General features: G+C 46.0%; 1 protein-coding gene across 3 annotated transcripts in view; it reads right to left on the reverse strand.

Annotated features, from left to right (window-relative positions):
* LOC100351455 (zinc finger protein 124) overlaps nt 1–16694 on the reverse strand; it is a 71406-nt gene that overhangs the window by 43531 nt on the left and 11181 nt on the right. Inside the window, exon 1 of one of the 3 annotated variants that reach the window (XR_011382878.1) lies at nt 2463–2472. The exons of 1 other annotated variant lie outside the window; for it this stretch is intronic. Coding sequence is in view for 1 of the 2 variants with exons in the window: in XM_017338053.3 (XP_017193542.3) it covers nt 2463–2465 (3 nt within the window). In the remaining variant the exon portion in view is untranslated. Of the gene's footprint in view, nt 1–2462; nt 2612–16694 lie in introns of those variants that run through there. One more of the 3 variants, XM_017338053.3, reaches the window with a different exon arrangement.

Raw genomic sequence — 16694 nt, forward strand, 5'->3', positions numbered from 1 at the left:
GCTCCTACTCGCTGTCTACTGAACCTTCCTTTCAAACGTAATTGTGCTAAATTGAACTATTAAGAAAAGCACCAGCTATTTAGGATAATAAATCACGGGTGACTTTAGGGAGCTAGCAATGTTGCATGGAACAGCCCCAATGTCTTTGTACACTGGGTCTATAGCACCTGGATAACAAAGTTTTACTAACTCACTTCCAGAAGGGGGAAAATCTCACTTCTTCAGTTACTTATTACCAATTTCAACAATCTATTCAGTAATAAGTAGAAAAAGGGATCTATGTCTCACAATGTAAAACAACTGACTTTAGGGAATTAGAGGGGCTGATCTGATCTGAAGTAGATTTGTGAGGGTCTCTAGCTGCTGATTAAGACAGGAAAGAGTCTAGGGGAACATAGTATTTAAAAGTGGAGAGAGTACAATCTCAGGGAAGAGTTGGGGAGAAAACTGCAGAGGAAATTCCATGCAAATTAGAGGAACACTGTGGACCTATGCATAGGGTGCAGATGCACAAAACTCAGGACCCCAGCAGAAGAGAGCCTTGGCAACAGCTTTGGAGTGAGGTGAGACCAGAAACCAGCAGCACAGATCATTAGTGATAAAGCTGTGGGAAGAGCCTTGTGTGAGTCCAGTTTGGAACCTGGGGTGACAGTATACCTGATAACCTAGAGGGAAAAAAAATGGGCCTATTTATCCCTGACCACCCAGCACCAGCATTCTGTAACAGGCGAGGGAGGGCAGGCACCTTTTTGGACATATATTAATAGCTGCACCAGCTCATGTCTGCACGCCCAGCAACCGCTGGGGCTGGCACCCAGGCACTGCTCTCCTTTGAGAAGAGGAGGTATGCATGAAACTAGACAATGGAGCAGAACAAACCTCGCCATGTGATTAAGAAAAAGGAGATGTGCCATGTCTAATTTGGGTGTCACCTTGGACACTTTCCTCACCCTGGAACAATAAACAGAGCTCCCTGACCACACCCAGCACATACCTCTGGGTACTGACTGCAAGAGCAGACAATCCACTAAGCCACAGAGGCATAGCCCAAAGATAAAAGCCATCACTGGAGAAAAAAACCAAGTATCCACACAAATGCCTAATAATAAATGCAGCGATTCAAGATACAAGAATAAGGAAGACAACATGGTGCCACCAAAAGAGCACAACACTTTAATACCAGAATGTGAAGATGAAGAGATTGATGAAATGACAAACAGGATTCAAAAGATTGCAGGATTACTTAGAAGTAATCAGAAGCAAGCCCATGAACTAAAGAAATCTGTACATGAGATGAATGACAAATGTTCCCACTAAGTTGAAATGTTAAAGAGAAATCAAAATACTGGAAATGAAGAATTCAATAGAACAAATTAAAAATGCACAGGAAAGTCTTTTTCAGAGTTACACTGAGAGAGGAGAGGCAGAGAGAGAGAGAGAGTGTGTGTGTCTTCCACCCACTGGTTCACTCCCCAGATGGCTGCAATGGTTGGAGCTGCACGGATCTGAAACCAGGAGCCTGGAGCCAGGAGCCTCCTCTGGGTCTCTCATGTGGGTGCACTGCAGACCAGGGCTTTAACCCACTGCGCCACAGCTCCGGAACAACAGGAAAGTCTTAACAGACTCAGTAGCGGGTAAAGCTGCCAGCTGCAGAGCTGGCATCCCATATGGGCGCCCGTTCTAGTCCCGAGTACTCCACTTCCGATCCAGCTCTCCGCTATGGCCTGGGAAAGCAGTAGAAGATGGCTCAAGTCCTTGGGTCCCTGCACCCATGAGGGAGACCCGCAAGAAGCTCCTGGCTTCAGATCGGTGCCACTGTTAACTGTTGCGACCAACTGGGGAGCGAACCAGCGGATAAGATGAAAGAAAGACAGAAAGACAGAAAGACAGAAAGACAGAAAGACAGAAAGACAGAAAGACAGAAAGACAGAAAGAAAGAAAGAAAGAAAGAAAGAGAGAAAGACAAGAGGAGGGGAGGGGAGGGGAAGAAAGAAAGAAAGACTCCGGGGCGGGCGGGCGGAAGGAAGGAAGGAAGACTCCGTGGCCCTCAAAACTCGCATGCAGACCGAATCGGCCATTATGAGAGATCAAGAGCTGGAACAAGCGGTTCCCTTGAAGAAGTGCTTGGGGCCACGCCCACAGCGAAGGAATCGTCTACACGGGCACAATGGCTTCTCTCTCGGCTGTCGGGGCCACAGGCGGCCCTGCTCATCTCAGAAACGCCTCACTAGCTGCCGCCGCTCCACGCCGGCCCAGAGAAACGTCTTGTCTTTGTAGCACCTCGGAAGTGCGACGCTGAGAGGGCGGTGCGCTGCGTTCCCGCCACGCCGACATTCCCGCCAAATATCCCCGGGAACGGCGGGCCTGAGGGCCGGGCTCCTCAGAGCGGGCCTGGGTCCCGCCCGCCGCCCAGCCCAGCCCCCGAACCAAAGGCCACAGCCGCTCCGGCCACATACACTCACCATCTCCGGGTTCCCCGAATCCTCGAATCCCCGTCGGAGAACAGACCAGCACAGAGCGCTGCGGGACGACGACGCCCTCGGCGGCACGCAGTAACCAGCCCGCCAAAACGGAAGAGGCCTAGACTTATGTAGTGCTCTTCCAGCACCTGATTGGGTAGTTGGCACAGTCCCACCCCACCCCCCACCGCCCTCCCGCCCCCTGATTGGCTCATGAGCCCGTCCCCTCCCCCTGAGGCCTGACTGTGGCTCTCCGTGGCTGCGTGGGTGGAGATGTAGCGCCCTCCCAGCGTCTGATTGGGTAGTTGTCGCAGTCCCGCCCCCGGAGGCCTGACTGACGGGGACGGAAATGATGGATTCTTGTCCCAGCCCTTCGCAGGCGGGGCTTCCTCTCCTCACGTGGATCTGGCCCAACCCAGGAAATACTTGGTTGTAAGTAAAATTCGCGCCTGGCTTTCCAGCTTGGGCACTGACTGCTTCCGGTGCTCAGTGGCCGCTTCCTGCCTCTTCCGCCTGGAAATGGCGTCGCAGGCGTGACCGGAGACACAGAGACGCCCGGCCCACTGAGGCCAGGGGGGAGTGCGGCCCGGTGTTCTCAGAACCCCGATTTTGCCCTGCGGTTTTTTGGGGGAGGACTTTTAAAAGTGTAGAGAGGGCCCAGCAGTGACGCAGCAGTGCGGGGTCCTGCGACACGGACGCAGCTGGAGTCCCGGCCGCTCCCCTTCCCATCCAGCTCCCTGCTGTGGCCTGGGAAGGCAGCAGAGGGTGGCCCGAGTGCCGCCTGCGAACCTGCACCAGTGGGAGACCCGAGTTCCCTGCTCCTGGCTGCGGCCTGAGGTAGCAACAGGCACGGCCATCCGGGGAGTGAACCATCGGATGGAAGATTCCCCCCCACCGCAACTCTGCCTTTCAAATAAATGAAATAAATACTTTAAAATAAATAAAATTTAGGGAGTAACAATGTATAGAAACACCAGTCGTGGGTTTTATTTAGGAGTATAACGTAAAAGGTTTCAGTCATCAAGAAGAAGTGACAATTGTTTATGTATATCCACCCAACATATATAAAGCCATCTGAAAGATGGTACTATTATCAAAACAACAATGTTCACATGGGCTTGCTGTATACTATTGCCAAGTGTATATTCGGTAAACATTGAACATCTATACCACATGTAAGTACACGTATTTTGAGAATATTTTATAAGTAAATTGGAACTTTCTCATTCATTTTTTTTAATTTCTTAACCTTTCAAGATTCTCATTTTGAGGATATTCTCAAAGTATGAGAATATGAAGGGTTTGATTCATCAAGAGGAAATAACAATTATAAATTATCCATGCAACATAGGAGTACCCAAATATATAAAGTTACTATGGATAGAAATAAAAAGAGAGCTAGATTCTAACACAATAACTGCAGGATCTTTCACACCCCACTTGCAGCAGTGGACACATCACTCAGGCAAAAAACAATGAAACAGCAGGGTTAAACTGCACCCTCAACAAAATGTATATAATAGACACATATTGAACAGTCCATGAGGCGCTGAAGAAGCAAATGGAACATCTGAAGGGTTAAAAAGTTAAAAGCCGCTCCCCCCCACCTCCCCTGGTGAACTTTCCTGACCTCGTTAGACTTGCTCTGCATAGCCATTCTCTGTAAAGTTAATTAGTCAGTAAATTACCCCCAATGTGAGCGTAACCTTAGTTTCACCTAAGTGAGATAGAAGAAGTCACTGTATATCTCTGCCTCCTGGAACTCTGACCCCACCATGTGTCCCTTATCGCCATTCAGCTGCATTCCTAGGTATCATCAAGGCAGTTCCTGCAATCTTGTGTGGCCCTCCCTTTTGGCAATAGGAGGCTTTTTGATACTCCCTGTATAGGCCATATGGTTCTTTGAGGTCTAATCAGGCCCTTACTCGGTATCCTGTACTTCCTGTATTCATAAATCAACTGGTTGTAAAATCACTTAACTTGTATCAATTGTTTACTCTATACCTCTGTCTGATCTATGCAATGATTGATTTTCTTTGTTTAAACGTGTATAAAAACCCCAACCTAAGACTATTTGGGGCCGCTCGCCTGTACTGGGACGGGGGCCCCGACATGTCGGATCATCAATAAACTTTACCCTTTGTTAATTATATGAGAGAAGGTCTCTTGGAGCGTTTTTGGGGTGGCAAGAGCAATTCAACTCTAATTCAACCGTAACACATCAACCAGGCTAGATCATGTGGCAGCACCAAATGTAACCCTTAAATACTGAAAACCTACCCAGTATCTTTCCTGACCACAGGGCAATTAAACCATGCTACCTCTACTTCTGTCAACTGTTATTATCTGTATAACTAAAATCCTCCAAAAATACACCCTGAGACATTTTCCAGGACAGCTCTTTCTCATACTGAGGGTGCCACACTTCTCTTTGGGGTCTGCACTTCTCAGGCTTGATGAGCAAACCAGAGTTTTTGAGCACATAATAGTTAATAACAATCCATGTTTCCCCTCACTGAGCAGGTGGTGTAAGGCAGAGAATCTGATTTGCAGAGTAAGCACTTTATAAATGTCAGATCTTCACTTTCCCACATGATACCACAATTCAGACAAAGGAACAAGAAAAGGTAGTTAATCCAAAGATACAAAATGAGATGACAGGCGCCCTTCCAGAGAAAATCTAGATGTTAGACATGCTAGACTGAAACTGTATACAAATATGCACCCTGGGAGGCAGCAGATTGTGGGGGAGGCTGAATCCTGAGAGGCCTAGAGGAAACTTCCTGAGCCTGCCTCAAATTTGAAAACTTGTCTTTAAGTTTCAAATCCCTGGCGGTAAACACCCCAGCCCCAGGGCGCTTTTGCCTAATGATCATTAAGGTGGTATAATAGGAGTGGCTAAAACCTTGTGCATCACATCACCCCACCCCTTGCCCGCATCCGCTCTGTACCTCAGCTATATAAACACCTCTCTTTTACAATAAAGTGAGATCCTGCTTCGACTGGGCTCTCCACCGCATCTGATTGTCCCCCGGGTTTGGGGAAGGCTAAGAGGCGGGGGGCGCACTTCCCCTCCTCGGCCAAGGCAAGCTGCGGGCAGCCTGCCTAATTTTCCAGCGGTGACAGTGACGAGGAAGAGTCACCGCAGCAGATGGCTGAATTATTTGGGGCCCTGCCCACTATGTGGGAGCGTAGGATTCAATTCTGGGCTCTTGGCTTCAGCCTAGCCAAGCACCAGCTGTTACAGGCATTTGAGGGGGTGAACCGGTAGATGGAAGCTCTCTGTTTCTGTCTCCCTCTCTCTTCCTTTCAAATAAAGTGACATACAACAGATAAGTTATTTTTTTTCATCTAAAGCATCTATCTTAAAATATGCTCAAAGAAACAAAGGAGGGGCTAGTGTATTAATACATTCAATGTGCTTAAAGAAAAAAAGTATTCATTGAGAATTTTATAATCAGCAACATGGTCTTCAAAAAAAAGGAGTGAAAAATTAAGAAACTTTCAGATAAAAAAAAAGAGAGAGAAAAGCTGATAGAATTCATCATTACTCATGCCTGCCCCACAAAAAAAAATCCTCACGGAGAATCCTCTCTCTTTTTTTAAGATTTAGTTATTTATTTAGAGAGGCAGAGGCAGAGAGAGAGAGAGAGGTCTTCCATCCACTGGTTCACTCCCCAAATGGCTACAATGGCCAGAGCTGGGCCAATCCGAAGGCAGGAGCCAGGAGGTTCCTCTGGGTCTCCCACATAAGTGCAGGGGCCCAAGCTCTTGAGCCATCCTCTGCTGCCTTCCCAGGCACACCAGAAGGGAGCTGGATTGGAAGCAGAGTAGCCAGAACTCGAACCAGCACCCATATCAGATGCTGGCATCACAGGTGGCGGCTTAACCCACTGCACCACTATGCCTTTAGATCTCCAGACACAGATATGTTGAGAAAGAACATATATAACAGCGGGCAGTGCTGTGACCTCACCCCGCACTCCCGGGGTGGGTACAGTTCAGGCCTACCATTTTCTGGCTCAATCTATTCTCCACCCTTTGCCCAACCCGGGCCCCAGCGCATCTGAGGCTCGGTCACCTGCTCCCTTCTCTAGTTCCTGTGGCTGCTCCCGCAAACCTGCTGGCTAGCCCAGGAAATCGCTGCTGTGTTTGGAGCACCAGTGTCCCAGGACTGGAGGACTTGGGCAGTGACCTGAGATCCCCATGACTTCGCAGGATGGGAGAGCCCCGAAAGAGAAGGGCAGAGGACCATCCGGGTTTGTCCGCACTCAGCCAGACACATTCTCTGCCTGGGACGGCTAGTGTCTCCAGGCTGCCGTGAACGACCAGCACGTGGGTCTGGGTGTGGTGGGCGGGGAATGCCTCAAGCAGGGGTTTGAGGACTGCAAGAGGGTGATGATGACATCACTCTGGAATTTAAGTGGCCACAAAGTTCTACACATCAGGGTGCAGTCTGAGAATGCGGGATGGAAACTGATGCTCTCCAGGTGGGCACCATACGACTTGGGTTGACTCTGGACCGGGGTGATCTTCGGTGCCATGGGCAGCATTCCACCCACCAGGAAATCACCTGTGGATTGGTGGGAAAGTGTCTGAGACCATAGGGGGTTGGATGTGAGACCTGGGGCAGGGCATAAGGTTCCAGAAAGTGATGCAAGGGGGCTGTCATGGGAGAACCCAGCGAGTTCTTTGAGGGTACTAAAGGCCACAAAGAATCAAGATACAGAAACTAAAAAACTCAAAAGGGCTTCAGGTTGTACAATTCTGCTTATATGACTTTGTGCTGAGTACCAGGTCAGTTGGTGTCCAAGGAAGAGGGATCTTGCAGGGTGTGTTCAGCTGTCTTGGTGGTGGTGGTGATTTCATAGGTGTACACATGTCAAAATAGGAAACAAAGTTTACGTGTGAGCAACTGACTATTTTGCAGCCAAATCTCAGCACACCCAGAAAGGAGGCCGGAAGGGAAATTAAGTCCCCATTACTATTGGTCTGTAATTCTCAGGTGTGTAGGCTACAATGCTGACACGTGAGGGATGCTGACAGATTGGCATTATGAGCATATTCTCTGAGCAAGAAAGTCTTTGTTGGTATAGTGACGCTGGCTTTGTCCTTTCCATGGGCTTCTATTCTGTTAATTTCCCTAAAAATATTGACCTCAATTTGAGCAAAGGAGATTTTTAAAAATGTATTATATAGCTCACTAAGGAGGGATTAATATAACTGAGGTACCTCATGGAAAACCAGTGGCCAATACATCAGAGGAAACATTTCTGTATTTAGATGAGTAAGAAAGACAGAACAGTTCCAGAAGATGGGAGCTGGCCTTACACTCACCAAAATGAGTAAGACATGTTGTTGAAGAGAAATGCCACACACCTGACATCAGGCAACGCTCCTCAGTGACTCTGATGGGTTAAGACCAAAGAAACAACGGGGAAGGGATATTATGTAATTGTCTCTAAAATTAGTAAGAGAGAACACATTCCAATTACACAGCGGTAAAAAAAAAAGAAATCCTGTCATTTGCAACAAAATGGATGCCACTGGAAACCATTATACTTAGTGAAATAAGCCAGTCAGAAAAAGACAAATACCACATGGTCTCTCTGATCTGTGATAACTAATAGAGTAATTAAAATGTAATCCATAGGAGTGAAACTGACTTTGAGAAGTAATGATTTTGAATAACCTTTGCCTTGACTATCGAGGAACAATGTTTTCTTATTTGTTTTTGTTCTTTCTTTCTTCATACTAATAGGTGAACTCTGCTTAGTACAGGGTTAATCTTGTTAGTATAAAAATTAGCTGAAAATTGATCTCTGTAAAAAGTAAGAATGAGAAAGGGTGGGGGGAGGAAGAAAGGCAGGAGTATGGGGGGGGGGGGGAAGAATCATCATGTTCCCAAATCTGTGTACACTAAATGCATGAAGTTGCATTCCTTAAACAAAATAACAAAGAGAAAACAAATTCCAAATCACAGAAATGACCAAAATTACCCTCTTCTCACTTGCATTACTGAAGAGTGAGGCTATCTGGGGAATGAACCAGAGGATGGAAGACCGCACCCTCTCTCCCTCTGCCTCTCTGTAACTCCACCTTTTAAATAAATTTTCCTTAAAAAAAGAGAGAGGGGCTGACACTGTGGCATAGCAGGTAAAGCCACCGTCTGCAGTGCCACCATCCCATATGGGTACTGGTTCAAGTCCCAGCTGCTCCACTTCCAATCCAGCTCTCTGCTATGGCCTGGGAAAGCAGTAGAAGATGGCCCAAGTCCTTGGGCCCCTGCATCCACGTGGGAGACCCAGAAGAAGCTCCTGGCTCCTGGTTTCGAGCTGGGTCAGCTCCAGCCGTTGTGGCCACTTGTGAACCAGCAGATGAAACACACACACTCTCTCTCTGTAATTCTTTCAAATAAATATTTCAAAAAAGAGAACACATTCCAAATCACAGAAATTACCAAAATCACCCTCTTCTCACTAGCATTACTGAAAAGTGAGGCCATTTGGGGAGAGAACCAGCAGATGGAAGACCTCCCTCCCTCCCTCTCTCTCTCTCCTTCCACCTGCCTCTGCCTCTGCCTCTCTGTTACTCTGCCTTTCAAATAAATAAGTAAATAAATATTTTTAAAAATCTTTTTAAATACCACATGGAATGCTCATATTCCATATCAGAGTGCTTGGTTTCAACTCTCAGCTCTGCTTCACATTACAGCTCCCTGCTAATGTATACTCTGGATGGTAATAAATGATGGTAAGAGCACTTGGGTCATTGCCAGCCTGAGTTATGGGCTCTTGGTACTCAGCTGACCCAGCCCAAGCTAATGTGGGCATTAGGTGAGTGAACAAGCTAATGGAAGATCTCTTTTAGTCTGTCTTTATCTTTCAAATAAAAAAGAATTTTTTAAAAACTTAGCAACAAATTTAACAGAATCCAAAGCAACTATCACACTGAAAACTAGGAAAGTTTGCTAAAGAAATTAGGGAAGACTTAAGTAAAAAGAGAAACACCGTGTTCATGAATTGGAAAATTTGTTAGAGATAATATTACACAGAGCAAAGTACAGATTCAGTGCAATCATTATCAAAGTCCAATGACCACTTTTTGCAGAAATAAAAAGCACATCTTAAAATTCATATGAAACCTGAAGGGATCCCAATACCAAACAATCATGAAAATGAACCAAGCTGGAAGATTCAAACTTCCTGATTTTAAAACTCTAGAAAACTATAGTAATCAAATATCCTGGTGCTGGTATAAGGACAGACATATTAGCCATCAGCACAGCAAGAGGAGCCTAGAAATAAAAAGCCAGGTAGTGGGTGTTGTAGTGGAGCAATTTAAGCCTCAACTTGGGATGCCCACATCTCACATTTAAGTTCCACCTCCACTTCTGATGGATTTTTATGCAAATGTGCACCCCAGGAGGAAGGAGGTGATGGTTCTGATACTTGGGTCCCTATCATACATGCAGGAGACCCTTGTGGGGTTCCTGGCTCCTGGCATCAGCTTGGTCCAGCCCTGGCTGTTGTGTGTATTTGAGGAGTGACCCTGCAGATGGAAGATCTCTTTGTCTCTTTGCCTTTCAAATGAATAAAAATAAACTTTAAAAAAGAGAGAAATGTGTATATGGTAAATAATTTTCAACAAAATTATATGCCAAAATCATTCAATAAAGAAAGTATAGTCTTTTTAAAGACTTATTTATTTATTTGAAAGGTAGAGATACAGAGCAAGAGGGAAAGACACGGAGAGAGAAGTCTTCAACCCACTGGTTCATCTTCCAAATGGCCACAACTGTCAGGGCTGGGCCAGGCCGAAGCCAGGTGCCAGGAACCTCATCCAGGAATCCCACATGGTAAAGGGGCCCAAGCACCCAGGCCATCCTCTGCTGCCTTTCCAGGCACACTAGCAAGGAGCTGGATCAGAAGTGGAGTGGGGGTCCCAAGATGGCATATAGTAACAGGACAATCTGAGTCATGAGAGGTAAAATAGATAGTTAAAAGGAGAGAAGATACACGCTGGAGATACAACCATGGAAAATTCACAATGGGAAGCCCAGGAGGCCACCACAGACTGGACAGGTCCATGCTGGAGGAGCAAATAAAGGGAAGGGCGGAGGTACGGAGGAGGTACAGATTAGCTGGCGCCAGCCCCCAGGGGATAAGCTTAGACAGGACATCGCAGGTCCATGGAGCTGCAAATAGCAGTGGGAAGGGGAGCTTCTCAAACTGCTTTTGAAGTTCCACATGGAAAAAAACAGAAGGTATAGAAAAGCAGAGAGGTCAGGCAACCCCCTGCCCATCTCCATGCCCCCACACACACAACTGGACCTACAGCTGGCTAAGAGAAGCCATCTTGTTTGTTTACATTTTCAAATGCAAGCTGGGTACTGCTGCCTTAGTCCCCATTTGCAGGGGGCTAACTCACCACACCTCCAACACAGGAATGTGGAACACAACATTTCAGAAAAATTTCTTCCACACCACACAAGCTGAACAACAAGAAGTCCTGAATATCGAAAACTCGAGCCCATTCCATCAACCACTGAGAAGCAAGCTTGGTCCCAATAGTCCCGGCTCATACCCCCCTCCACCATGATTGAAAAGTGAGCAGGGCTCCAGTAGGTGACGCTCTGTACTTCCACTTGCAACACACAGACACACAGCAGCTCATAACAGAAACCTCAAAAGAGAATCTCCACAGGGAAAAAAAATACACAAATGCTGAAAAACAAAGGGAAAACCCTAAATAAGAATAAGGAGGTGGGACCCCAGCTGCTGAGAGCCTCTGCACCAGCGCTGGAAAGAGAGGTGAGACAAAACTGCAGTAGCCCGAGACACTTGTGGAAAAGCAGCAGGAAGAGCCTAGAGGGAACGAGGCTTGAAGCCCCGTGGGGAAAAGTACACCAGCCTAACTAGAGGAGAGAAAAAAATAAAAGGGATGGTACGGACACAATTTTCTCTCTCCAATCACCTTACAAAAGTGTATGAGCCGACAGAGCAGGCACCATTTTGGACATACGTAGCAGCTGCGCCAGCTCAGGGCTGCGCACAGCAATCAGCTGAGCAGATAAACCTGACTATGGTGGGGAGTAATAACAGGAGACTAAGACCTAGAGAATGTGTGGAGCTTATGAACCAGGACTGTGAAAAAAAAACTGAGAGTGTGTTGGAGAACTCACGGTGTGGCTGAGACTTGAGTAGTCTTGGTGGGAGATGCCACAAGCTTGGGTGGCCTGGCTACCTGGTGAGAGACACTGCAGGGGAATCTGAGCTTACACTGAGGACTGCACAGATCCTTTGTGTGGTCCTTGGGACAGAGCAGATGAATATTATACCCACTGGGGCTAGCGCTCAGGCACTGATAGCCATCGGGAGAAAGAGCTCAGCTGAGCGGAATTACTTCCTTTCTGATTAAAGAAGAGAGAGAGAGAGAGAGTTTTACCACACCAAACCTGAATGTGTCACCTTAGGCACACTCAACCCTGAAGAACTGAACAGAGCTATCTGGCCACACCCAACACAAGCCTCTAGAGAGTCACTGAAAGCAGACGGTCCAATTACAAATGCCAAACAACAAATGCAACAACCAAGAAAACAATAACAAGGAAGACAACATGACACTCCCAAAAGAACATGACACATCAATATAAGATTATGAAGATGACGAGATAGAAGAAATGCAAGAAATGGAACTCAAAAAATTTATGATAAGAATATTTAGAAGTAACCAAAACCAAATGCATGAATTACTGAAATCTGAAGAGCCAAAGTGACTCCATTTTAAAACAATAAAAAAAGCAGCCTCTGTTTCCCGTAGCAGACCCGAGTCCGTGTAAAGGCACGCATTCAGGCATTCCGGAGATATCAAAGCCTACCAAGGACAGCTGGCTCGGTAGACCAAGGACAGCTCAGTAGAGATTGCTAAATAAAGTAACTCCCTGAACCCAAGCCAATCAGAGACCACCCCATTCGACTAAGAGCAACCTAGAACAGCCCCATCCAATCACCCAAAGCCCCCATGCTGTAAGCCCCCGCTGATGTAACCCTGTGGTTTTTCCTTTAAAAACTCTCCCAAAGACCGAGACCTCCCTCCTTCCTCCACTACGCCAGTTGGTTGGATGGGGTCCCTGTCGTGGCTTGCACCCAAATAAACCTTGCTTTTGCAGTTCGGTGTGACTGACTCTCTGGGGGTCTCTGTGGTGATCTAATGATCTGGGCACAACAAAATCCATGCAGTTCATGAAAGAAAATCTCTCTTGTGAAAATGAAATCTTAAGGACCTCTGCCCTTAATGTGTTGTACTATGAGAATTAATGGTAAAACTACTACTCAAACAGTACTCTATACTTTGTGTGCCTTTGTGGGTGCAGTCTGTTGATCTTTACATAGTATATATTAAGTTGATCTTCTGTATATAAAAATAATTGAAAATGAATCTTGATGTGAATGGGATGGGAGGGGAGTGGGAGATGGGATGGTTACAGGTGGAAGGGAAGTTGTGGGGGGAAAGCTACTATAATTAAAAAGTTGTACTTTGGAAATTTATATTTATTAAATAAAAGTTGAAAAAATGAATGACAAATTTATTATAACATGAAATTGAGATATTGAAGAGAAATCATAATGAAATGAAGAATTCAATAGATCAAATGACAAACACATTAGAGAGCCTTAAAAACACAATCAGTGAGGCAGAAGAGAAAATGTCAGACTTAGAAGACAGAGCACAGGAAAGTATACAGTCAAACCAAAGACAAGAAGAGGAAATTAGAAATCTAAAAAATATTGTTAGGAATCTACAGAATACTATTTTTAAAAAATCAAACACTTGGGTTCTAAGAGTTCCTGAAGGCATGGAGAGAGAGAAAGGATTAGAAGGCCTTTGTAATGAGATACTAGCAGAAAACTTACCAGGTTTGGAGAAAGAAAGATATATCTAAGTACAGGAAGCACACGGAACTCCCAATAAACATGACCAGAAGAGATCCTCACCACGATACATTGTAATCAAACTCACCACAGTGAAACATAAAGAAAAGATTCTAAAATGTGCAAGAGAAAAATGTCAGATTACTCTCAGAGGATCTCCACTTAGACTCTCAGCAGACTTCTACAGGCTAGGAGGGAATGGCAAGATATAGTCCAAGTACAAAGAGAAAAAACTGCCATCCCAGAATATTATATCCTGCAAAGCTCTCATCTGTGAATAAAGGCAAAAGAAAGACCTTTCATAGAAAACAGAAACTGAAAGAATTTTCCACCACTCATCCAGCCCTGCAAAAGATGCTTAAAGATGTGTTACACACAGAAACACAGAAACACAGTCATCAATATGAAAGAAGGTAAAGGAAGAAAGTCTCTTAGTAAAAGATCACATGAAGTTCAAAGTATATACTAGAAATATCTTTGGCAAGGTGGCAGGGCAAAGTCATTACTTACCAATAGTCACATTGAATGTAAATGGCCTCAACTCTCCAGTTAAAAGACACAGCCTGGATGAATGGATTAAAAAACAAAACCCATCTATTTGCTGCTTACAAGAAACACATCTTTCCAACAAACATGTATGCAAACTGAAAGTGAAAGGTTGGAAAAAGGTATTCCATGCTAACAGAAACCAAAAAAGAGCTGGCGTAGCCATCTTAATATCGGACAACATAAACTTTTTAACACGAAAACTGTTAAGAGAGACAAAGAGGGGCACTATATAATGATTAAGGGATCAATTCAAAGGAAGATGTAACTATTATAAACATATATACACCTAATTACAGGACACCAAGCTATTTAAAAGATATGTTAAGGAACTTAAAGGGATACTTGGACTCTGATACAACAGTATTGGGGGACTTCACTACTCCACTTTCAGCAATGGACAGATCACCGAGACAGAAAATCAACAAGGAAACAGCAGATTTAATTGACAACATAGACCAAATGAATCTAACAGATGTCTCTTGCTGTGGATTCTTTCTGAGAGGTGGATCACAGTGGGGGCAAGAGGCACAGAGTCACCACACAGCCACCGCGAGTTGGGTGAAAGCCGGCCAGAGGCGAGCAGCTTGCAGACTCATTTATTTCAGTTGGTACAGAAGCTTAAATAGCCAAGGCAGCCAATCTGGTCAAGGGGCGGTTTTTGCCCTAACCAATCACAGCCTGTTGCGAGGCAGGCTCCATTGCCAGGTGGGTTTCAAAGCCATTCCTGAGTAACTGACGCTTACTTGCCAGCAGCCATCTTGGCATGGCCTTCTCATTTCACCACATTTCCCCCTTTTAACTTATTTTTAAGCAATGAGAGGCATGATCTTTGGCCATACCATTGTTGATCCCATTTCCATATGGTCTCCACATGTGGCTCTGCCTGTCTTAGGTTGTCCCCCAGGGGATTTTACCCATTATTGACTAACCAGAGCTCAAAACGGGAGACCACAGGAGTGCTTGCTCAGATGGGGGTAGGAATGAGAAACAATGGTAATCAGGAATGGCATGACTGCACACAGGCTGTTTGAGTGGCTGACCAGAGCTAATGGGGTATAAAACAATAGCAGATGTGGCTATGGGCAGTTCCTCAGGGTAGGATGATAGGGTAGGTGCATGGGCAAACAAGGCAACCTCTCAGTCTTGTTCAGCTGGTTGACTGTCAGTTGCAGGCTTGATGTTTCTGGCTGGTACCCAAATGGGCTGTCCTGCATTCTCTGGAAAGACACAAGCATATCCTCGGCCCTTGGTTATCAGAAGCCTTTTTACAGACGTTGGAATCCAGGGCCTGAATTTTGCATCCACTCCTACATTTACAGCAAACATGTGGGTGGGATGGGGTCTAGCGGCTGCCCTGAGAGCCTGAGGTGCCCAAGGACTGCCACAAACATTGGAATCCTCACTGGGTGCAGATGGGATGACCTCACATGGGTTATCGCCTAAGGTCATCTAAGTTCATCCCATGGATATTTGGGGGGGGGGTGGCTGACTAGGCATTGTTGTGTTGTCTGCTGGCATGTTATTTTCACTGTAGGAGCTCTCTCTCCCTAAGTCATCAACTGCTGTCTGTGAGGCAGAGGTCTGGAGTGACAGGCTCTTATCACTCACAGATTCATTGTGTTTGGTAATATTGTGTGCTTCTGAGAGGGGGGTATCTTTCCCATGTTTGAGTGTTTAAGAGCAGCACACCATGCTAACTCTAGCCAAAGGAAAGGCATGCACAACAACACTGCCATAACAAAACAAATTCCTAGCACCTCAGTGGCTGATGGCATTATGCAGGGGGTTCCCTACCTTAGACGAACAGACAGTGGTGTATCAGATCATAAGTATGTCCTGTGCTTAGTGGGGGACTTTCTTGATTCGTTAGGTCAAGACCATATGCCCCCACGGTGTCTCTGGAGCACCACCCCTCGAGTGAGGGTAGATGACTTGGTTCCTAATTCTGAGATGATCAGTCCCTTATGTGAATTCGCTGGGTGAACCAAAAGTAAAAGGAGGAGCCGAGAAGCGGCATTACACTTCTAGGAAGTGTGTGCCTAACCTGGGGTCACTTAGACCAAGAACAAGGACAAGGAAAGGGGTGTAGGAGGGGGTTCTGTGCTCACCCTCACAGAACCGAACAGCACACAAAACACCAAGGGGCCTACTTGCCGAAATCAAGTGCGGACCTTGCTGAGTCCAACACGCTGTCTCTCTCAGCCATGTTGGGTGCCAGATGTTACTGTGGATTCTTTCTGAGAGAAGAAGCGTGCTGGGGGCAAGAGGCATGGAGTCACCACACAGACCCCGGGAGTTGGGTGAAAGCAGGCCAGAGGCAAGCAGCCCACAGACTTGTTTATTTCAGCTGGTACAGTAGCTTAAATAGCCAAGGCAGCCAATCCAGTCAAGGGGCGGTTTATGCCATAACCAATCACGGCCTGTTGCCAGAGAGTATCCGATGCCATCCAATCACAGCCTGTTGCCAGTCAGGCTCCATCATCATGTGGTTTCTGAAGCCATCCAATCACAGCCTGTTGCCAGGCAGTTTCCATTGCCAGCGGCCATCTTGGCATGGCCTTCTCATTCCACCAGAACTCCCAACAAAGAAAAGCACAGGACCAGATGATTTCACCATTGAATTATACCCAACATTTAAAGAACTAACTCTAATTCTTCTCAAGTTATTGAAAACAATTGAAAGCGAGATAATCCTACCAAATTCTTTCTACAAAGCCAACATCACCTTAATTCCTAAACCTGGAAAAGACAC

Source organism: Oryctolagus cuniculus, chromosome 16 (genome assembly GCF_964237555.1).
Source record: "Oryctolagus cuniculus chromosome 16, mOryCun1.1, whole genome shotgun sequence".
Taxonomy (NCBI): domain Eukaryota; kingdom Metazoa; phylum Chordata; class Mammalia; order Lagomorpha; family Leporidae; genus Oryctolagus; species Oryctolagus cuniculus.